Source organism: Geotrypetes seraphini, chromosome 1 (genome assembly GCF_902459505.1).
Source record: "Geotrypetes seraphini chromosome 1, aGeoSer1.1, whole genome shotgun sequence".
Lineage (NCBI taxonomy): Eukaryota > Metazoa > Chordata > Amphibia > Gymnophiona > Dermophiidae > Geotrypetes > Geotrypetes seraphini.
The window spans coordinates 462754922-462779117 of NC_047084.1; the positions used below are offsets into that span (position 1 = coordinate 462754922).

The window sequence follows — 24196 nt, forward strand, 5'->3', positions numbered from 1 at the left end:
TTCCCATTTCAGTGGTCTGACATCTCTCCCTTCTTTGTGTCATCTCTCCTCTCAGTGTAACATTTCTTCCTCCCTCCTCTCCACCACTATCATGTCCAACAATTCTCCCTCTTTCTTCCTTTCCCCATATACATCATCTCTCTTTCCTTCTCACGCCACACACCTATGTCCAACAATTCTCTTTTCTTTTTCCTTCCCTTACTGGCAGCATTTCTTTCTCTCCCTTCCCACTTCTCCACCTGTGCAGCATCTCTTTTCCTCCTTTCCTAAACCCCCTACCAGCCCGTGCATTTGTCCTTCCCAACCCTCTCCCAGTATGTGCAGTATCTGTCTTTCCCAACCCCCGAGCATCTGTCCTCCCTGCCTTCCCAACTCCTTACCCCCTGCACCAAGCCTCTCCCTGCCAAGTTCTGCACCCAGCCCCCTCCCTCCCCTGTCAGGCACTGCACCCAGCCCTCTTTCCTCCTTCCCCTGTCAGGCTCTTCACCCAGCCTCCTTTCTTCCTTTCTTCCCTACCTCCCTCCCATGTCAAACTCTGCACCCAGCTCCCTTCCCTCCCAACCCCTGTCAGGCTCTTCACCCAGCTCTCTTCCTTCCCTCCCTCCCCTGTCAGACTCTGCACCCAGTTCCCTTCCCTTCCAACCCCGTCAGACTCTGCACCCAGCCCCCCTCCTTCCTAGGCTCTGCAGTGCACCTTGCCCCATCCTCCTATCTCCTCCCAGTCGGTGGCAGCTGATTTCTTCTGCCGCTGATTGGCAATCAGCAGGAGCTGCTCAGCGGCAGAAGAAATCAGCTGCCACCGACCGGGTTAGCAGTAGGCAGGAGCGCGGAAAGCTCGCTCCTGCCCACTGCTCCCCTGGACCACCAAGGATCAAAATTCTTGGGGAGGCCCCTATGGAAGCAAGTTAAAGTGACATCTGTGCTAGGGACTTTTAATGTAAAATTCACTGCAGAAGCCAGATTGCTCTCTCCACTCAAATATCTGTGTTTACATCTGAGGCTGCTTCGGCTGAGAACTTTTTAGCACCCCTTCATAATACAGGCTAGAAATTACTGGGAAGGGTCTTAACATCTGTGGGTGGTGGTGGGGATCGGTGACCACTGGGGGAGTAAAGGAGGGTTACCAGATTTTCAGAAACGAAAATCCAGACCCATAGCCCCCATCTCCAGGCCCGCCCCTTTCTGCCCGAGTCATGCCCTGTTCCGCCCCCAGCACCACCCACTCAACCTGGTCGCCTGTCGGGAGGGCATCTGCGCATGCGCTGGTATGACACGATGACATCACAAGTAGGCACGCATGCACTTGATGTCACTGCGTTGCATCTGCACATGCCCAGATGCTGTCCCGATGTCGCTGCTAGCTGGAAGCTTTTCAAAATCCAAAGTGCCAGGTTTTGAAAAGCCGTCCAGACTCCCAGACATGTCCTCGAAAAGGAGGACTTGTCCGGGGAAATCTGGACATCTAGTAATCGTAGGGTAATGCCTTAATCCCTCCAGTGATCATCTGGTCAGTTTGGGCACCTTTTTAGCATTTAGACACTTTTAAAGCAGGTCTAATTCCAAACGTCTAAAAAACAGCCCAGGACCTTTTGTTAAAGGTCTGATTATGCCTGATGAGCATCTAAACCCTAAGCCTGCCCAAAACACCACTCTAACATGCCCCCCTTAAGATTTGGACAAACTAGAGACAAAGCATTACATTACATTACATTTGTGATTTCTATTCCGCCTGTGCCTTTCTAGAAAGTCTGTTTTTGACTAGTAGGATGTCCAAGTGCTGGTTTATGCGGTCTTTTGGATGTCTATCTTTTTGGAAAATGCCCCTAAAAGTACGTATCTTCTAATGTGGTTCACTGCTGGTCTCTGGAATATTTAGCTCTGACTCTGAGCTCCTTCAATATGGACATGATTCATTACAAAGTATTTTATTTAGCTATAAAGGAAAAAATGTATTTATAACCGGGCTGGAGTTCATATCTCCCCAGATTAAGCTAGGTCTACACAGAAAGTTGGCTTACTGAAAGATGCCAGTGCATTACTGTGCACTAACCTGCCTTAAGAGCTGTTATTTACTGTAGGTCCCATCTTATGCTGTGTTACCTGTTTACTACAACCACTCATTAATGTGACAATGCACTTTAGTAAACCGAGCCCAGAGCAGGATAACATTTCCATATTTTTAAGATTTCTAAAGCTCTGCTGTTTGGTTATTATTCCCAATTTAGCTGCTCAACCTGAGAGCTGCAGTGTTGACCTGTCACTTCCTCATATCCTTTTGTTTCGGTCAGGGTTAATTAATTTCCCTTTCCCTTCCTCATAAGGTGACTTTGTAACCTAGTTCCTTGATGTGTGTTGCCGTTGGTTTTCTTTATGTACTTTTTTTTTTTTAATCTTTGTAGACCACTTACATTTTTACGATTTGCAGTATATTAAATAAACTTGAACCTTGAAACTGCTATTTGGACAGCTAGGTATATCTTTTAGGATTACAGTTATATTTCACATAGTAAACTGAGACAGACTAAGGGGGAAGTTGGAGAGATCTCATCTTCAGGGTATCTACAAGCACAGATAATTCCTTATAAAGCTCTTGGTTAATATTCAGAGAGTATGATGTTTTGGGTTCATCAGTTTTCTTCTTCTTTGAATTTCCAGCTAACATCACCTGGGTTTCCTCCATTTTATAGCACTTTGGCCCAGCTTAAGCACAAGGGGGAAGAAACAGTGAGAGAGGGGGTCCTACAGCACCAGCCAGGGGCTGGAGGAGAAAGCGGGAATGGGGAAGGATGGAAAGGGTCACTTTGGAGTCCATGTCGCTGCCAGCTGTTTCCCCTGGCCTCCACCAGCATCATGAGCACACTGAAAATTGGCAGTCTTCGCCCTTTTTGTATGTGGATTGTGAGTCTCCCCATCTCCGTACAATTCCCTATGCATTCTAAATCATTGGTTACAAGACTCCCCACCCACTATTTGGTATTGGAGAAATAAATTCCACCTCTTAATAGTCTGGGAATTTGTGTCGGCTCATTTCTCTAGAGGCCGGAGTAAGGTCTTTCTGTCTGCTTGGTCTTCTTATCTGGATACCTTATCCCCCACTGCAAAGAATCAAATTATAAATAAATTACTATTGTTAGTCGCTGAGAGGGTTGGCCAGGGAGGTGGGAGGGGATGGGGAGGAAGGGGTAGACTTGCTGTGGGCTAGTTTCTTGTTTATCGAGTCTGGGTTATAAGAACCAAAACCTGGACTCATGCTGTTTTGCCTGTGTTGTATTTCATAGGATTTTAGTTCCTCGGTTATTGTAAAAAAAATTGTACTTGACTTGTTTTCTTGAATAAATCATTTCCAAAAAAAACCCAAACCTCATCTGAAGTCATAACACCTTTCAGGTTTAACAGTTCCTTATGTTCCCCCTCACTTACTGTGGTCTATTAATGATCATAGATTGTTTTTTGTACCCGGTGGGAATAGAGTGCATTTTTCTTTTTAGTCCCCAGTCTTTGGAGCAATTTACCTCCTGACTTATGGTCAGAATCATTGCATAAACCAAGGGTGTCCAACCTGTGGCCCAGTGAAGTATTTTGTGTGGCCCCAGTCGAGGGCGATGCAGTGTTTTCCTTTGCTACCCCTGGGTGTTTACCGTCTTGCCGGCTCGAGGGCGATGCAGTTTTTTCCTTTGCTGCCCCTGGGTGTTTACCGTCTTGCCGGCTCCCTCCTGTGTCTTACTGCAGCATTTGCACGTTTGTGCGGCCCCAGAAACATTTTTTTCGGCCAATGCGGCCCAGTGAAGCCAAAAGGTTGGATACCCCTAGTATAAACAGTTTAGAGCTAAATTGAAAACTCATCTATTTACTGTGGCAACTGGTAATCTTGGATGGGTGATGGACGATGCCACTACTGCTGCTATTATTTCTAAAGCGCTACCAGATGCACGCAGCGCTGTACATTAAACATGTAAGAGACAGTCCCTGCTCGAAACAGCTTGCAGTTTAATTATGACAGACATAGAGGACAAAGGTGAATTTATACTCGATACTTAGGTGGAAATTACAAGGGACTTAAGAGGTGGAGGGGGTAAGGGAGTAAGAGGGAATGACTACAGATACGGGCGCTTTACAAATTGACAGGGTAGGACTTAAAACGCAGTTTCAAAAAAGTAGGCTTTCAGCCTGGACTTGAAGACTGCCAGAGATGGGGCTCAACGCACTGAATCAGGCAGGTTGTTAAAGGCATACAGTACAGCAAGGTAGGAGGGACAGAAGTCAGGAGTTGGTAGTAGAGGAGGGCAAGCAATGGCTTCCCCCATGTCTTTCTCAATAACAGACTATGGACTTTTCCTCCGGGAACTTTTCTCCAAACCTTTCTTAAAACCAGCTACGCTAGCCGCTCTTACCACATCTTCTGGCAACGCGTTCCAGAGCTTAACTATTCTCCGAGTGAAAAAAAATTTCCTCCTATTGGTTTTAAAAGTATTTCCCTGTAACTTCATCGAGTGTCCCCTAGTCTTTGTAATTTTTGACAGAGTGAAAAATCGATCCACTTGTACCCGTTCTACTCCACTCAGATTTTGTAGATATCTCCCCTCAGCCGTCTCTTTTCCAAGCTGAAGAGCCCTAATCTTTTTAGTCTTTCCTCATATGAGAGGAGTTCCATCCCCTTTACCATCTTGGTCGTTCTTCTTTGAACTTTTTCTAGCACTACTATGGGCTCCTTTTATCAAGCCGCGCTACCGATGTAACGCGCGTAATGACGAACGTTAAACTGCTGCCGCGCTAGCCACTAACGCCTGCCATGAGCAGATGGTAGTTTTTTGGCCAGCGCGTGATTAAAAGTCACTCGCGCTAACCCCGCTAGCGTGGCTTGATAAAAGGAGCCCTATATCTTTCTTGAAATAAGGAGATCAGAACTGAACACAATACTCCAGATAATGTCGCATCATGGAGCGATACAGGGGCATTATAACATTCTTAGTCTTGTTAACCATCCCTTTTTTGATAATTCCTAGCATCTTGTTTCCTTTTTGGGCAGCTGCCGCACATTGGGCGGAAGGTTTCATCGTATTGTCTACAATGATACCCAGATCCTTTTCTTGGGTGCTAATCCCATTTTGAGCTTTGGATGGAAAATTGCTTGGAATTTTCCAGTACACATTGGTTAATAGACCCTGAATTAATTTAAGAAATTGTGTATAAGAACATAAGAAATGCCATTCACCGGATCAGACCCTAGGTCCATCCTGTCCGGCGACCCGCACACGCGGAGGCCAATCCCGGTGTTCCCTGCTAAAGACCCTGTTTACCCGTACTCCTCAATATGTTTTGCAAGAAGGTGTGCATCCAACTTGCCCTTGAATCCTGGAATGGTAGTCTCCGACACAACCTCCTTCGGGAGAGCATTCCAAGCGTCCACCACTCGCTGAGAGAAACAGAACTTTCTGATATTTGTCCTGGGTCTGGTGCCCCTCAGTTTCAGTCAATGACCCCTTGTCCAAGTCACAGTCGACAATGTGAATAACGATGTTTTTTGCTCTATTTTGTCGAATCCTTTTAGTATTTTGAAAGTCTCTATCATATCCCCTCGCAGCCTTCCCTTCTCGAGGGTGAATAATCAGAATGGAGATAAAAGGCTTCAGCTGTTGGGGGGGGGGGAAATCACTTGGCAAGGGAGTTGTGATGAGACGTTTATGTGGCACCCTTTTTGTGAAGTTCACAGCAGTGCCCCACTACTCTGTTGCCATGTCTGGGTGGCCAGTTCATTACTGCTGGCCCCTCCCACGTCCAAAAGTTCTTGTTCTAGGTGTTTGGAATTGGATGATTTTTTGGGTAAGAATGTAGTATAAAGATAGACGTACTAACAGTCTGGACGATCAAACGGCTGGACATAGAAGTAGACGATTTTCAAAAAAAATATTTTTTGGCCATATTTTTCAAAAATGGACTTTGGATGCTGCCAACTTTGGGCAACTAGTGCTCTAGGTCCAAAATGGACTTAGATGTTTGTTTTAATTATGCTCTTCTAGCTCTATAGCATTGTTGCCTCAGCCTCCTGAGAGTAAAAACAGATACCTTCCCCATGGCAGCAAGAATGGATATTACTGGGTTTCTATTCTTCATCTTATTTTATGTATTTCATTTATTCATTATGTGAACTGAGCTCATGCCTTTTCATTGGTGGCTGAAGGTGAGTTGCATTCAGGTTTGGTGGGCAGGTCCTTACCACTGACAGTTTATAATCTAAGACTTAGTTAGAAAAGGTTTTCTTTCATTCTGTTGCCAAGGAGAAAATGCTCAGTGAATAAGGCCCCCCTAAATTTGCACTTAGTAATAAATCTTTTTTTTTAAAAGAGAAAATGCCAATGAACAATACAAAGCATGGAAAGTGAAATTTGTAATAGTCAACAAAAATATATATTCCCCACTGCTCCCCATAGCCCACTATCCCAACAACACAGTAAACTCAAGGTGATATGGACCAATATGACAATGTTTCAAATATGTGCCATTTAACAACAAGGAATCCAAATCCAGTTCCCTGCCCCCACTGGTGCCCAACCTGGAGTCTCGAGATACAGCAAAATCACTAAATAATAGAACCGAAGGAGGGGTCCTCATTCGGACCAATGTACAGCAGCTAGGGGGCTTCCAAAGAAGAAAAAAACTCCCAATATGTTCAAGAGATCGAACAATAAGAGAGATCCAGACACCCCTAAGCATCCCCTAGTTCAGGGGTAGGCAATTCCGGTCCTCGAGAGCCGGAGCCAGGTCAGGTTTTCAGGATATCCACAATGAATATGTATGAGATGGATTTGCATGCACTTCCTCCTTGAGATGCAAATCTATCTCGTGCATATTTATTGTGGCTATCCTGAAAACCTGACCTGGCTCTGGCTCTTGAGGACCGGAATTGCCCACCCCTGCCCTAGTTTGTTCAAAATTTGACTTATGGGCTCTCTGAGGCAGGGAATGTAAATGTGAGCCCCAAATAGACAAAAAGAGTTTCCTCCATTTATACGTGGCTCGTGCACCCTGCAGCTCCTAAGTTTGCACTTAAAGTAATTGAAGCTGAAGTGACTTGCCAAGAGCAGCCGGCATATGGACATGGTTTGAACTAGAGCAGGGGTGTCAAAGTCCCTCCTCGAGGGCCACAATCCAGTCGGGTTTTCTGGATTTCCCCAATGAATATGCATGAGATCTATTAGCATACAATGAAAGCAGTGCATGCAAATAGATCTCATGCATGTTCATTGGGGAAATCCTGAAAACCCGACTGGATTGCGGCCCTCGAGGAGGGACTTTGACACCCCTGAACTAGAGAATGGCACAGGGACAAGTTTTTCCCCGTCCCCGAAAGGAACTGTTTCCTCATCCTGTTGCTGTCCCTGTCCCATTCCTGCAAGCTCTGCCTTAACCATAAAAGCCTCAAACACTTATGATTTTCAAGTGTTTGAGGCTTGTGCAGATGAGGACAGAGCTTGCAGGAATGGGGCAAGAACAGGAAAAGAATTTGCGGGGACAGGACAGGAAAATGAGTTCCCGTGGGGACGGGGAAAACTTTGTCCCCATGTCATTCTCTAATTTGAACCCTGCTGCTCTAACCTCAGTGCTACTTCTTATAGCAGCTATGGTATAAGGTTCTCTATGAGATACTTTATATATCTCTTGACGTTTGCATTTACTGTAGCATTTAAAACCGATGCTATCACCACCTGACTTTCGTGCCATTGTATAAGCAACGATCTTGTCTCGGCTGGACTACTGCAATGTCCTGTACCTGGGATAACAAAGACCAGGTGCAGGGCATTGTAGGTGATTCAGAAGGCTGCAGCTAGATTGATAACTTGAACGCCAAGATATGAGCATATTACTCCATATCTCCATCAATTGCATTGGCTGCCCGTGGTATTTAGAATTCAATACAAAACAACTATGTTATGTCACCAATTTTTGTATTTGAAGATTAGCACTATATCTTTATGTAATCGCTCTTGTGCAAGCAAAACTCTGTATATTGAAAATGTGAAACGGATGTCACCTCCACACCCCTTTCTATAGACTCACACTTGTCAAAAGTTTCTTCAATATTCACCAACCCTCAGAAGTGCCGCCACGATACTCAAAACATTTCACTGTATCTGGCTTCATGCACTATATCTTCACTGGGTCCAACTTTTCTAACTGTTAGAAAAGTTGGACCCAGTGAAGATATAGTGCGTGAAGCCAGATATAGTGAAATGTTTTGAGTATCGTGGTGGCACTTCTGAGGGTTGGTGAATATTGAAGAAACTTTTGACAAGTGTGAGTCTATAGAAAGAGGTGTGGAGGTGACATCCGTTTCACATTTTTAATATACCAATTTTTGTATGGCACAATCCTTGAATTTTTTTAAGAGTTTGATGTCTGGATATGAACCATCAAGATCATTGTGCTCTGAAAATTCAGCATTGCTGAAAACAAAGAATCCTAAATATGTGGAAACGAATGCCATGACTTTTATATGTGCTGGAGTACAGTTGTGGAATAGCCTTGTTGGTCAAATTCGAAAATGTAGAGACAGGAACTCATTTAGGAAAATGTTAAAAACACAACTATTTGTAGATGCATTTCTATGAGTAATTGATCTTATGCAAAGATTGAATCTGTCTGCTTTTGTTCCTACTTTGCTCTGATTTGTTTTACTATTTTATGTATGTAACTTTTTGTAAACCGTCTTGGAAAAAAACGGTATAGAAATTTTAAAAATAAATAAATAAAATAAACTTCTCAGTAACTAATGTTTAGTTTTGCTGCTCTTTCAGGAACAAGGTTTTTGCTGTTATTTTGATCAATGAGGTTTTGTTTTGTTGGGTTTTTAAAAATCTTTTGATTGTGATAAGAACATAAGAATTGACGCTGCTGGGTCAGACCAGTGGTCCATCCTGCCCAGCAGTCCGCTCACGCAGCGGCACCCGGGTCAAAGACCAGTGCTCTAAATGAGTCCAGCCTCACCTGCGTATGTCCCAGTTTAGCAGGAACTTGTCCAGCTTAGTCTTGAAACCCTGGAGGGTGTTTTCCCCTATAACAGACTCCGGAAGAGCATTCCAGCTCTCCACCACACTCTGAGTGAGAAGAACTTCCTTACGTTTATACGGAATCTATCCCCTTTCAACTTTAGAAAGTGCCCTCTCGTTCTCCCTACCTTGGAGAGTGTGAACAGTCTGTCTTTCTCTACTAAGTCTATTCCTTTCAGTATTTTGAATGTTTTGATCATGTCTCCTCTTAGTCTTCTCTTTTCAAGGGAGAAGAGGCCCAGTTTCTCCAATCTCTGAAGACAGAGAAATACTTTGGGATAAGAAATTGAGGGCCAAATGTACAGAGCTCCATCAACCCAGTGGAAAAGTTTCAAGTTTATTAAAAGTTTGTTGTACACGCAATATCAAATACTTCAATGCGTATGACAATTTAAAATTGGGAGACAAAATAAAACAATTTGTACACATAAACATACAATGTATGTACACAAGTAATTAGCAATACAAAAGGGAAGAGGGGTGAACTACAATCTTTAAGGAAAGTAAAAGTACATTGAAGGAAAATCAATAATAATAACAGCTTATATACCACAATACCGTGAAGTTCTATGCGGTTTACAAAGATTAAGCAAAGGTACAAATTGATTGACTTTAAGAAGGGAGGAAGAAAGAGGGTTAATAGGACAGGAAATCCATTTTTGAGGAGAGAGTGATCAATAGAACAAGTTAATCGCTATAGAGGGGAGAGAGAAGAGAGGATCAGTTGTCTAGATACTTTAGGAACAGGTGTGTTTTCAGACGTTTCCTAAATTCCTCATAAGTAGTGGGCGAAAATCAACATCAGGAGGGTAATGAAGAATGTTTTAAAAATATGGCTAAGCCTAAAAAGAGGATAGGGGAGGTTGTGACCTATACATAAGGTTGTGACCTATACATAAAATTAGATATTTGAACCTGGGATTAATGATAGATGGATTATCCTATCTATGACTCAAATGTGTCTTTGTACAGGTACCATTTTAATGTGCTTCTACATTTTTCTAATGAGGTTTCTCCACGTAGATAGATTGGTAAATTGTTCCAAAGCTGGGATGCTATGACTGAAAAACACCTGGTTGGGAGGAAGTTTCATTTTCCTGGAGATGCTCAGCACAAATAGTATGCAGATTATATGCACACTATCCAGTGGCGTAGTGAGGCTGAGCAGTGCCCGGGGCGGTGGCTCCCCTCCCCTCTTCCCTGCCCCCCCCACCGTGCACCCCTTCTCTGTACCTTTTTAACTTTGGCACCAACTTATTGCCCGTGTCAGCTTCAGCGCACTCTCCGTCACTTCCTAGGCACGGGTTCTGGAAGTGACATCAGAGAGAGAGAGACAACGCCGACGCGGGCAGCAAGTTGGTGGCTGCTCGTGCTGAAGTAAAAACGGTATGGGGGAAGGGGCGAGCATGCGGCGGGGGAGTGAGAAGGGGGTAGAGAGGAGGAGGGGTGCCGTAGCCCTGAGTAAGATGGCACCTGGGGCGGACCCCCTCCCTTAATACACTACTGACACTATTTGATCCGAGTACCACAGTGAAAGGGGGAGGAACTTTGCCTGGCATCTGCGCACAAGAGCTGAGCGTAAGGCAGAGCTCTTGTGTGCAGGCCTAGTATAGTGCAGGGCTATGCTCACGGAGCTCTGGTAAGCAACAACAAGGCATAAAAACAAAAAAAAACCTTCCAGCCACAGTCAAAGCCTCTTTTGCTGCGGCATGTTCAGAAGTTCAGAACATTTCTTTTTCTTGATGCCTTCGAGACCTAAATGCCTTTTTAGGGTGTCAGGTCAAAAGCGCGCCGGGACAAAGGTGCGCGCAGACAATTGAGCGTAGCGCGGAGGCGTGCGCCGCAGAAAATTACTGTTTTTACGGCTCCGACGGGGGGGAGTGTGGGGGGGGAACCCCACCACTTTACTTAATAGAGATCGCGCCGCGTTGTGGGGGCGTTGTGGGGGAGTGGGGGGGTTGTAACCCCCCACATTTTACTGAAAACTTCACTTTTTCCCTGTTTTTAGGGAAAAAGTTAAGTTTACAGTAAAATGTGGAGGGTTACAACCCCCCAAACCCCCCACAATGCCGGCGCGATCTCTATTAAGTAAACTGGGGGGGCTCCCCAACAAAAACCCCCGTCAGAGCCCCTAAAAGCTGTAATTTTCTTCGGCGCGCGCCTCTGTCTTACACTCAGTTGTCGGCGCGCGCCTTTGTCTTTCGCGGGGTTGTCTATGAACCCTTTTTAGGGCTACATAGTTTTATTCTACTTTTTGATACTCTCTCTTTTGTCTTTTTCCTATATGTTCTCTTTCTTATTTGATAAATTGTAGTTCTATCCTTCTTCCCTTTTTTGTTCCTGTTTGTTTTGGTATTGGTTTTAAATGTTTTAAATAATGATTATTGTTTTAATAGATGTATAGTTACCCCATATATGTTTTTAACATAATGTTCACTGCCTAGAAGGCCGATTGGGCAGTTTATAAAATTTTTGAATAAACTTGAAACTTGTTTGTTTTATGATGTGATTTGGATGTTGTGCGTGTTGTGTGTTTGTGTGTGTGTGTTCTACACCTATGGTCAGGTCACAACTGTGAGACACAGGGTACACACTCACATAAACACATCAAAACAGCTCCTATTCAAGCAAGATTCAAGCTTCCGACAGCTGACGGAAAATTTTGACCTAAAAGGTGGGCATTCCGTGCTGTGCATTACGCGGAGTGCTAATTTTAATTCTAATGAGCTCCTTGTAACGCATTTTCATAGGATTCTCAGTGATTGGTAAAAGTCCCCCCCTCCCAAGAACCGTTTTGTGCATCGTGCCCTGAGTTTTTCATTGCTATAACGTCCCTCTTATTGCTTTGAGTCCAGAAGTATTCACTCCTCGTTGACTCTATGCATGTAGAATCGTATTTTAAGACAGAATGACTATGTGAGAAGTCCAAAGACCTGCTTATTTTATTCCTTTTTATGAAGACAACAGAGATACCCATCTACCTTTTAAAGTAGGTCCCTGAACCAGCTCCAATAGTGTATACAGGCTGACATAATTGTTTACGCCCGCTTTGAGGCTGATGTAAAGGTGGGTGTGAGTGTAATCATATATTTTATAAGATTCTGCCTCCGCTCTATACCCCGGGACTCCCACGTACAGCAGGCCTCTTATGTGTGCACCCTCTTGTCAATTCGCCCACATATACTACCACAGTCTCATCATTTTATAAAAATGTTTCTGGGTGCAGAACTGGCTTTACATACAGGAAAATCTCTACAGAATTATTGCTCTGGGGCAGTAGGTGCTAACATTTATATGACGATCAGATATATACATGTTTCAAATAATGGCATATACACACGTGTAAATGACAACATTCCACCTAAGCACTATTCTGTAAATCGGTGCCTTTCTTGCATAGAAACATGATGGCAGATAAAGGCCAAATGGCCCATCCAGTCTGCCCATCCACAATAATCATTATCTCTTCCTCTCTCTAAGAGACCCCCAGGTGCCTATCCCAGGCTTTCTTGAATTCAGACACAGTCTCTGTTTCCACCACTCCTTCCAGGAGACTGTTCCACACATCTACCACCCTTTCTGTAAAAAGGTATTTCCTTAGATTACTCATCTTAACTTCATCCTATGCCCTCTCTTTCCAGAGCTTCCTTTCAAATGAAGGAGACTCGACTCATGCGCATTTACATCACGTAGGTATTTAAACGTCTCTATCATATCTCCCCTCTCCCGCCTTTCCTCCAAAGTATACAGATTGAGATCTTTAAGTCTGTCCCCATACGCCTTATGGCAAAGACCACACACCATTTTAGTAGCCTTCCTCTGGACTGACTCCATCCTTTTTATATCTTTTTGAAGATGCAGCCTCCAGAATTGTACACAATATTTTAAATGAGGTGATATCTACTTGACAGATGGATGTAAACAGAGGCAGAGAATAGGTGGGACTCACACTTATTCATGCTAACTTATAGAATACTAGACATCATGTGCATATCTTCAACATTCAGGTATGAGCACTTATACTATATATATGGTCTACATTAATGGTTGTGCCTAACAGCATATGCATGATATACTGTATACACACTTATGTGGGTATGTGATTCAAGCTCTTTAGCTGGCGTAAAATGCTGCTGCACGAATGATTGTGAGCGCTTCAAAGTATAATCGCATTACGTCTATTTTGCGTGATCTTCATTGGCTGCCAATTGCCTCCCGGATTGAGTTTAAAATTTTATGTTTGATTTTTAAGTTATTGAATGATAGGAGTCCGGTAGAGTTGAGCTCTCTTTTGCAGTTTTAACAGCCATCTCGAGCTTTACGCTCTGAAAATACGATTTTTTGGCCCTCGGTATGTTTATCATTATCACAAAAGTAAAATAAAACAGTTTCTTGATCATTTGTCTCTTTAGCTATAAATTACAATATTATTATTAAGACTTAGCCAAAAGGAAAGATTTATAAACTATAAAGAGTTTTACCTCATGCAAAATTGTCATTTCTTTAATAAGACATTAACTATTTTTTTCTGAGGCCCTCAAAGTACCTACAAATCCAAAATGTGGCCCTGCAAAGGGTTTGAGTTTGAGACCACTGCTTTAGAGGTACCTTCTATGAAACTTGTGAAGTTATCTAGTTTTCATCACTCCGTGATGACTGTGCAGGGAGTGATATTATGGAATGCATTGCTGTTTGAAATAAAAAATGCATCTAGCTTGCTACATTTCAGGAAGACGGTAAAAACTGTACTATTCAAGAGATGTTTTCCTGATTGACTGGATTTCAAAGTGTGTCATCTAGGCAATTTCAGTTTTTGATATGATGATAGTTGATGTTATTTTTAGGATGTCAGTCTGTCAGTTCATTGTAATATGTATGTTTTACCTCGTGCCTTACACAGAATTGTTGGATGTTTGCAGTGGCATAGCGAGGGTGAGAGGTGCCTTCCCCCCCACCTCCGCAAGCTCTTTCCCCACCCCCCTCCTGCTGCGCACATGCCACTTCCTTTCCCGCGTACCTCTGTTAATGTTCCTGGCGCAAGCAGCAACCCCCAAGCTGCTGTCATGCCAGCGTCGGCTCTTCCTCTGACGACACTTCCTAGGCGCTGATCCAGGAAGTGACATCAGAGGAAGAGCCGACACTGGCACGACAGCAGCTTGGGGGTTGTTGCTCACGCCAGGAACTTTACAGAGGTACAGGGAAGGGAAGTGGCACGCATGCAAGGCGGGGGGAGGCGCAGAGGAGGACCGTGCCTGTGCCCTCACCAAGACGGTGCCCGGGGCAGACTGCACCCCCTTTACTATGCCACTGGATATTTGTGAGTACAGGTAATAAATGTTTTAAATAAATAAATAAGTTAGTATTCTATATACAAGTAGAACAGTAGGCACCTACTTTCCTATATAAAATAGGCACTGTGCCTAAACATAGGCACATTGTTATAGATTTGCTCTCTTAGAAGGTAATTTTAAAAGCTATTTATTTAGGTAAACTAGCGCTTTACCCATGGAAACTGGGTTTACATAACTGCCCACCTGACATACTGGTAAAATGGCTCATATACCGCCCACACGTGCATACTTTAACCTGAGCAGATGGAAGGGTAGGGTTTTCGGTTCTGTGCACATTTTTGAAAAGTCAAATGTATGCACCCAAAATGTAAGTGCATCCCTGGGATAATATCAAAGCACCTAAACACTGGCAATCTGAAGACTCTCAAGAAAAGCATGCTTGTACTTTTTACCCACATGCACAACTATAAAAATTACCCTCCCCCTGTAGAAGTATAATCCATATAATCCTCGTTATTCTTTTTTTTTTCATACCATAAACTAATAACTTTCTTCCAGGGGCTGTTTCTCCAAATGGGTAACTTTTGCACATACTATGACAGGAATGAGCCTCATTTCTAAGCCAAGGTATGTGAAGCATGATCTCAACCTCTCAAGTTTACTGCTAATGCTCGCTGTAATAGTTTCATCATGCCAAAGAGAGTTTCCTTCTGGAGTTCACAGGATGTAATATGGATAGGCAGCCTAACCAGATGTGCTTACCAATCCATTTAATCATACCTGTGGTTGCCAAAACAATACTTTCTATAGGAGTTCTCCGATGATTGTTGAAAATTAAATATTGGTGATGTGATAATTAAACTTTTTTCCCCCTTTGGTTATTTACAATTATCCTTTGGGATCCAGGTGGTGAATGAAAAAATGATCCAGTTTAATCGAAAGAAAATTAAAGATAGCAACAACCCCCCCCCCCCCGCCCCCAGGAACCCACCAAATTAAAGCCATGCTGTGTAGACCACCAGGTCTTCTATAGCCAGTGGGAAGTGATCTGGGGTTGAAGGGCACGACTGTTCCTGTCCTGCTGTGCTGAAGGAGAAGGTACCCCTGACCCAACCCTCAAGTGGAGCAACTGAGCGAATCCCACACCAGCTCCCAAATAAGGCACCGGCAATATTACGAGACTTCTCGCCTAGTCCCACAGTAAGAAACTCAGGTAGGCAGATGCTCCAGTTAGCCTAGTGCTAAGGAGCTGAGACAGTAGGAGATCTGTGTAGAAGCTTGTCTCTATTTAATTTAATTCTCCCTGCCTTCAGCTCTGTTACAGAGGGTCAAACATATTAGGGGGTTGGAAAAGAAATGGGGCGCGGTTTAGAAGGTCCCCTGTACTGTGCCACAAGTTCGATCTCTTCCTGGAAGGGTGAGGGGCTCACCTGAAACTCCTGATCAAGTGCCGCCTCCTGACCCTTGCGCTGCATGGACTCCACCCTCCTCAGGAAGCTCCTCAGGTTCTCCTCTGCCTGGCTCATCTTGTACCCCTTCCACCCTTGGGGTGCAAGCAGCGATCCCTGAAAGTTCCTGTTCCCCTTGGATCTGCTGCTCTCAAGTGTACCGCAAAAGAAACTAAAGTCGATGAGGAAGTGCAGTGTATTAAAAAAAAAAAAAAAACCAACACCAAAACCTAGGATCATATAACACACAGTGAAAAAAAATATTTAAGCCACACCTCTCCCGAGTCTGTTGTCCAGGCCAATGAGAAGAGCCAGCAAAGAAAAAAAGCAGTCGGACCAGGGTTGAAGCACGTCAGTCCCTTAACACCAATGACCTGGATGGAAGTGACAAGCTCTCAGGCCCTGTGCCTTAGCTCTGATCGGCAAGCTCTGTCTTTGACGCTGTGTGTAACCTTAGGGTTATGACCAGTGTTCCCGCTAAGGTGCGTTGGCCTGCGCGCGCGCACAAAATATTACATCGCAGCGCAAAGTTTCTCTTCACAGCGCACACACGCGTCGCAAAGGTAAGGGGAGGTAAGGTAAGGGGACGCATTGGGGGGATTGCACTTCCCCACAATTGCCATGCTTCGGTTCCTCTTCTTCCTTCCTTCCTTCCCCCCCCCCCCCCCCCCGCGGGACCCTGCGGCACCATCAACTCTTACTCCCTCTAATGTCGGCCCTGCAGCTCCAGACTTCCTCGCACCTTCTCCCCTCCCCCTTTGGATCGCTATTATTTTAAATGTTATAGCCGCGGAGATGTATCCATCAGTGGAGATGTCTAACCTCGGCCTGCCCCGGAACTCTTACTGCAACAGTGACTTCCTGTTCCTGCCTAGACGGGCGGCTGCTGCAGTAAGAGTTCCGGGGCAGGCCGAGGTTAGACATCTCCACTGATGGATACAGCTCCGCGGCTATAACATTTAAAATAATAGCGATCCAAAGGGGGAGGGGAGAAGGTGCGAGGAAGTCTGGAGCTGCAGGGCCGACATTAGAGGGAGTAAGAGTTGATGGTGCCGCAGGGTCCCGCGGGGGGGGGGGAGGAAGGAAGGAAGAAGAGGAACCGAAGCATGGCAATTGTGGGGAAGTGCAGAGCTGCAGGGAAGAGTGTTGCGGTACCCAGCTGGAGGGAGAAGGAAGATGAGGGAGGGAATTAAAGGAGATGCCAGGGCTTGGAGCATAGGAGGAAGGTATGCCAGTCTAAGGGAAAAGGAAGGGGGAGATGTGAGAGCATGGAGGGGGAACGAAAGATGGAAGAAAAGGAAAGGAGAGAGATGCCAGAGAATCAGGGAAGGGGAGATACCAGACTATGAGGAGAGGTGTGGGAGAGGGAAGGCGAGGAGAGAGATGCCAGACCAATGGGGTGAAAGGAGAGATGGAAGGGGGAGGCATACAGTTTCTGGAAGGGGCATAGAAGGAGAGAAGATGCCATATAGGGGAAGAGAGACGGCAGACAGTGAATGGAAGGAAGAGAGTTACAAGAAGATGAGGAAAGGAGAAACCACAGAAGACAAAGGTAGAAAAAAATTTCTATTTATTTATTGCTTTAGGAGACATGTGTCACTGTTTCTGTGAAGCATTGTATGCAGAGTCCAGCTTCTTGCTGGTTCAATTTAACCTTTGTCTATGTATTTTTATTTTATCCCCCCCTTTTACAAAACTGTGAAGCGTTTTTAGCGGTAGCAGCTCTGATGCTCAGAATTTTATGAGCATCAGAGCTGTTACCTCCGTAGCTAAAATCCACACTACAGTTTTGTAAAAGAGGGAGGGGTTAGTTTGTGATTACATATTCCTTACTAGGCGAAGGTGTTTTCTGTGTTCTGTGTGTTCGAAAGACATGGTTTTCTGTTAGGATTGACGGTGTAGGATTGATCTGTGCTGGTCTGGCTTGTTTAGTTTTACAATGGGTGTATTGATGTACTGCTCACTGCAATATGTAAGATGCTGCCTTTTCCTAGGTACTCATGTGTGACGTGTGGTTTGTTACTAAAAATCATGTTTTTCTTACAGATGGGGGGGGGTGCCAAAAAATGATGGGCCCCGGATGTTACATATGCTAGGTACGCCACTGTATGTAAAGATACCAGAAAGCTGGCGTAGCAAAAACTTCTAAGTTTTGAGTATTTAACCCTCCCACAATCTCACGGGCACTCGTTTCAAGTTTATTGAGATTTTGATTTAAACGCAATATCAAATATTTTCAATGCATATAACAAAAATAAATTTGGGGAAATAAATAAAACCATTTGAACCAGTGTTCCCGCTAAGCTGCGCTGGCGTGCGCTGGCGCACAAAATATTACATCGCAGCGCACACGTTTCTCGTCACAGCGCACGATCGGAAGAGGCGTACGGCAGATGGCAGGGCGGCGAGAGGAGAATCGGGCGAGTTGGCTCATAACTTGCTGGCGCCCGATATTTTTGGCTCACGGTGAAAAAAGTTTGCTCACAACACCCGCCCGCTTAGAGGGAACACTGGTTATGACTTATTCTGTGCTTGAATGCTAACCCCCTACCTCTGCCACATTGGCCTCAGGGAAGTCACTTTATCTCCCTAACTCTAGGGGTTGTGATTTATTAGCCTGATCTTGAATTCTAATCCCTGTCTCTGCTACTGTGACTTCAGGGAAGTCACTATTGTCTCCCTGTGCATCAGTTCTAATCCCCAGATCTAACATAGTAACATAGTAGTTGACGGCAGATAAAGACCCGAATGGTCCATCCAGTCTGCCCAACCTGATTCAATTTAAATTTTTTCTTCTTAGCTATTTCTGGGCAAGAATCCAAAGCTTTACCTAGTACTGTGCTTGGGTTCCAACTGCCGAAATCTCTGTTAAGACTTACTCCAGCCCATCTACACCCTCCCAGCCATTGAAGCCCTCCCCAGCCCATCCTCCACCAAACTGCCATATACAGACACAGACAGAAACAGACACTATCACTGATTCTCTTTATGTGGCTTCTAGAAGTAATTCTGTACAATTTGAGTATGTAGAGAGTGTTTACAAACTGGGGGTCGATATTCAAAGCAATTTAGGGGGCCAAAAATGGCTCCCGGGAAATTAAATCGTCTGTTTGGGGCTAACCACTAATTTTCAGCAGCACTGAACTAATTAGTGCTAAACTGAAAACTTTATTTTGAGGGCATTCCAAGGGCCGAGTATGTACTTGGCTGCTTAAATGCCAATATTCACAACCAAAAGATTCACCCTAAGTGCTCCACCTTTAAAAAGGGGTCAAGAGGTGACCCGGGAAACTACAGACCAGTGAGTCTGACCTCGTTTCTGGGGAAGATGGCGGAAGCACTGATAAAAGACAACATCGATGAGCATTTTGAAAGAAATAAACTTCCGATAACCAGCCAACATGGATTCTGCAAGGGGAGATCATGCCTAATGAACTTATTGCACTTCTTCGAAGGAATTAACAAACGGATGGACAAAGGAGACCCCATAGACATCATATATCTAGATTTCCAAAAAGCCTTTGACAAGGTATCCCATGTACGCTTACTTCGAAAACTGAAGAACCATGGGGTGAAAGGAGACGTACACAGATGGATCAAAAATTGGTTGGCGGGTAGGAAACAGAGGGTAGGAGTGAAGGGCCACTACTCGGACTGGAGGAAGGTCACGAGTGGTATTCCGCAGGGGTCGGTGCTCGGACCGCTGCTATTTAATATATTTATAAATGATCCAGAAACAGGGACAAAGTGCAAAATAATAAAATTCGCAGATGACACCAAACTATTTAGTGGTGCTCGGACTAAAGATGACTACAAAGAATTGCAAAGGGATTTGAACAAACTAGAGGAATGGGCAACGAGATGGCAGATGAAGTTCAACGTAGAGAAATGTAAAGTATTACATGTAGGAAGCAGAAACCCGAGGTAGGGATGGGAGGGATGTTATTGAATGAGAGTACCCAAGAAAGGGACTTGGGGGTAATGGTGGATAAGTCAATGAAGCCGGCGGCACAGTGCGCAGCGACCGCTAAGAAAGCAAATAGAATGTTAGGTATAATCAAGAAGGGTATAACAACCAGAATGAAAGAAGTTATACTGCCATTGTATCAGGCGATGGTGCGTCCCCATCTGGAGTACTGAGTACAATATTGGTCGCCTTACCTTAAAAAGGATATGGCGATACTTGAGAGGGTGCAAAGGAGAGCGACATGTCTGATAAAAGATATGGAAAACCTTTCATACGCTGAGAGATTAGAGAAACTTGGGCTCTTTTCCCTGGAAAAGAGGAGACTTAGAGGGGATATGATTGAGACCTACAAGATCACGAAGGGCATAGAGAAAGTGGAGAGGGACAGATTCTTCAAACCTTTGAAAAATACAAGAACGAGAGGGCATTCGGAAAAGTTAAAAGGGGATAGCTTCAAAACAAATGCTAGGAATGGGCTTCCAGAGGGCGTGATAGGACAGAGTACGGTATTGGGGGTTCAAAAAGGGATTGGACAATTTTCTGTTGGAAAAAGGGATAGAGGGGTATAGATAGAGGATAACTGCACAGACTGCTGGGCACGATGGCCCTCAGGTCTGACCCAGCGGAGGCACTTATGTTCTTAAATAAAAATTTGATAAAACCAAAGACACTGTGGAGAAGATGGTCAAAATGCAGGCTTTATTAAAAATTAAATCCAAAAATCCACAAAAAGAAATAGCTAGGACTCAAACCGTTGAGGACTATGGATCCAACACGGTCCGTGTTTCAACAAAACTGTCTTCCTCAGGGGTCCCTAAAGGTCCTGACACAGAAACTCGTGGATTAGAGGCTAAAAGCGACTCTTGGCAAAACTGTGCAGTTGAGAAGTTCTCAATAGTACTTATCGGTCAGGTTAACTGCATAGTCTGCATAAAAATCGGCCCTATCTTTATACGGTAATCTGTAACTAGTTAAGTGCTAATACTAAATTTAACTAGCTATGCATTAGCCAGCTCTGGAAATTCAATGCCAGTGCCCAGACAAGATCCAGCATTGAAATTCCAGGTTTAACGTTGGTGGTGGTCAGCAAAACGTTGATTGCTGCTGGCTAAATATTAGTCGCTAATGTTCAGAAAACATATGTATGCAGGAATAAGCTTGGCAGGGTTAGCATTATTGCCTTTTTTATAGTCCTATTAAATGTACACAACACTGTATGATGGTGTAAGTACTGTATTTTCATTCATATAGGACCTGACTGTATAGTGCAAAGATGCAGGTGAAAATCTGTGCACACAGCCAATTTGTATACCCAACTTAATTATTTAACAAGCCAATCAGCAACAATAATTGTTAATTAACAAGTAATAATTGTCATTAATTAGAATTTATGCACACAAGATTGTTGCAGTTGTTCAGGTCTTGCTGCATCCGGATAGGTAGAACTGAGGTTTCAACCATTATGCTGTGGCTTTCTTGAGGGTGTGCTGAGAGGTCTGCTGTTTGTCTTTATATATATATATATATATATATATATATATATATATATATGAGTAGGTCCTCAAACCTGATTGGCTGGGGCTTGAGGTGACTGAGGCAAGAAAGTGCATTGGCCACAAATTTGAATGTTAAAGATGCTCTTCTGTAAATTATGATGGCGGAAACTTCGATTCTACCTACCTGGCTGCACCAAGACCTGGACACCTGCAACAATCATAGCCCCAGCTGTTGAAACTTAAGAGAACTTATGCGCACAACTTTAAGTATATTCTATAAAGTGGTGCAAGTAAATTCCAGTGCATGAATCTCATAAGGGAGCATGGGTGGGTCATGAGCATTCCTAAAAGTTAGGAACACTGTTATAGGCGCAGATATTTAGACCTGGTTTTCATTGGCATAAATGGTGGTGCCTAAATGTTATTGTATCCAACACCCTTCTAGGCGGTGCCTAAATGTTAGTCACACATACAGGCGCTACACGCAATTCTATAAACTTCGCCTAACTCTGGAGGTGGTTTATAGAATCACACTATTTTTATATATTTAGACCCTGAGACAGGTCTAGTGGATGAAACACGAATCGTGTTGAGCCACTCTTGAATTAATAAATTCACCTAGCTTAATGTCATGGACTACTTTGGGCTAGATGCACTAAACATGGTTGCTAAGACCGGCGAATCGCTGTTGGCCGATTTTTTGTCCAATTGTGGAACAGCGATCAATGCTCCAACAAGTTTGCATGGAGATTCACCGTAATACCATCCCACCAGTAGCTCTGAGGATGATTTTCATACATGCGCAGAGCTGGTTTGGGGAAGCCTGACAGCTGAGCGGTAGAGGAAGCCCCAAAGCAACCTCCTGCCACTCAGCTGTTGGGCTTTTTTTTTTTTTTTTTTTTTAATGGCACAGATGTTGTGCGTGTGTTACACTGATCCCCCCCCCACCCACGAGGGCCATTAAGCCCAGTATCCTGTTTCCAACAGTGGCCAAGCCAGGCCTCAAGTACCCAGCTAGATCCCAAGTTGTAAAACAGATTTTAAGCTGCTTATCCTAGGAATAAGCAATGGATTTCCCCAAGCCATATCAATAATGGCCTATAGACTTCTTTTAGGAAATTATCCAAACCTTTTTTAAACCCCTCTAAGCTGATTTCACCACATTCTCTGGCAATGAATTCCAGAATTTAATTACACGTTGTGTGAAGAAATATTTTCTCCGGTTTGTTTTAAATCTACTACTTAGTAGCTTCATCACATGTCCCCTAGTCCTAGTATTTTTGGAAAGAATGAACACATCACATCTACCCTTTCCACTCCACTCATTATTTTATAGACCTCTATCATATCACCCATGAGCTTCTTCAAGCTGAAGAGCCCTAGCTGCTCTAGCCTTTCTTCATAGGGAAGTCATCCCATTTCTTTTATCATTTTCGTTGCTCTTCTCCGTACCTTTTCTAATTCCGCTATAACTTTTCTGAGATATGACGACCAGAACTGCATACAGTATTTGAGGTGCGGCCGTACCATTGAGTGATACAAGGGCATGATAACATTTTCATCTTTGTTTTCCATTCCTTTCCTGATAATTTATAACATTATATTTGCATTATATTTTTTCTGAAAGTGCCTGCACAGAATTACAAACTTTGTGTGTAGGTCTAGGCCAGGGGTAGGCAATTCCGGTCCTCGAGAGCCGGAGCCAGGTCAGGTTTTCAGGATATCCACAATAAATATGCATGAGAGAGATTTGCATCTCAAGGAGGCAGTGCATGCAAATCCATCTCATACATATTCTTGAAACCCTGACCTGGCTCTGGCTCTCGAGGACCGGAATTGCCTACTCCTGGTCTAGGCCAGTGGGATGTAGGCTAGTGGTTAGAGCAATGGGCTGAGAGATTCAATACCTGTTTCTGCCACTGACACTTTTTGTGACCTTGGTCGCATCCTATGTTCCCTCTAAGATGAGCACTTGAGCAGTTGCTCATACATTCTCATACGTTCACAAAACTACAAATCTGGCTGCCATGAGTTCCCGTTGTAGTCTCGAGACTACAACGAGAACTCACAGCAGTCATTTTTATGACGGCTCTTCACGGGGCAGGAGCGTAGGAAGATCACTGCTAGACCACCAGTTAAGATCTGGGGCAGCATTTCTGAATTAAAAATCAAGGAGCAAAAAAATAGTAAACTTTTGCCTTCCAATTAATATTTGTTCAGCAACATATGAACAATAATTTTTTTTTTTTTTAATTGATATCCTGACTATATATTTCAATGATTTTCCATCATCCAATTAAAAAGGCTGATGTATTTCTAAAAGATATGACATACTCCAGCTGGGAAAGAAACACTTGAAAAACATGAAAAGCACAAAACAAAGTTTATTGCTTGATCTCTAGGTCATATAAGCTAATTAATATGCAACTGAATATCATAAAGACAGGGCTCTGGCTCCAGCAAATTAGACTCTGTTCCCATTCTGATTTCAGGAGTGTGTTTTATCCAATCAGAACAGCCATATTTCTTTCTGCAAAAAAGAGGATATATGACCTTACCCTACACAAACCTCTTCTCCTCTCTTTCCCTGAGATTGGGGCTGCATTTGGAGGGCCTATGAGCATGCACAGCTGTGACATGATGACATCACACACATACGCATATGCGTGGATGCCCTCCAGACATGGCCCCGAGCTCCTAAATCTGGACAAACTGCTGGCTTCTTGAAACACCGTCTGGACACCTTGATTATCCTCTAAAAAGAGGACATGTCCGGGTAAATCCGGACATGTGGTAACCCTATCCTTGTCTGTCTCTTTGTTAGTATCTTTTTAGAAGTGTGTGTTATTTGTGCTAGCTTTCCTTAGTGCTTTGTGTGAAAATTTGGGCTATAATGCTCCTGTTTATTCTTACTTCTTGTATAACATTTCTTCCTTTTAGTGTGTATGTA

At 43.8% G+C, this 24196-nt stretch overlaps 2 protein-coding genes across 5 annotated transcripts in view; one reads left to right on the forward strand and one right to left on the reverse strand.

The window, feature by feature from the left end:
• PTPN18 (protein tyrosine phosphatase non-receptor type 18) overlaps positions 1 to 15967 on the reverse strand; it is a 137186-nt gene extending 121219 nt beyond the window's left edge. For 3 of the 4 annotated variants that reach the window (XM_033923274.1, XM_033923267.1, XM_033923259.1), the window contains exon 1: positions 15766 to 15967. In XM_033923274.1, coding sequence (XP_033779165.1) covers positions 15766 to 15861 — 96 coding nt within the window. In that variant the 5' untranslated portion in view covers positions 15862 to 15967. The remainder of the gene's footprint in view (positions 1 to 15765) is intronic. The other variant, XM_033923252.1, reaches the window with a different exon arrangement.
• Positions 15968 to 17281: 1314 nt separating this feature from the next.
• LOC117349632 (vacuolar fusion protein MON1 homolog B-like) overlaps positions 17282 to 24196 on the forward strand; it is a 48030-nt gene continuing 41115 nt past the window's right edge. The window contains exon 1 of the mRNA XM_033923227.1: positions 17282 to 17335. Coding sequence (XP_033779118.1) covers positions 17305 to 17335 — 31 coding nt within the window. The 5' untranslated portion in view covers positions 17282 to 17304. The remainder of the gene's footprint in view (positions 17336 to 24196) is intronic.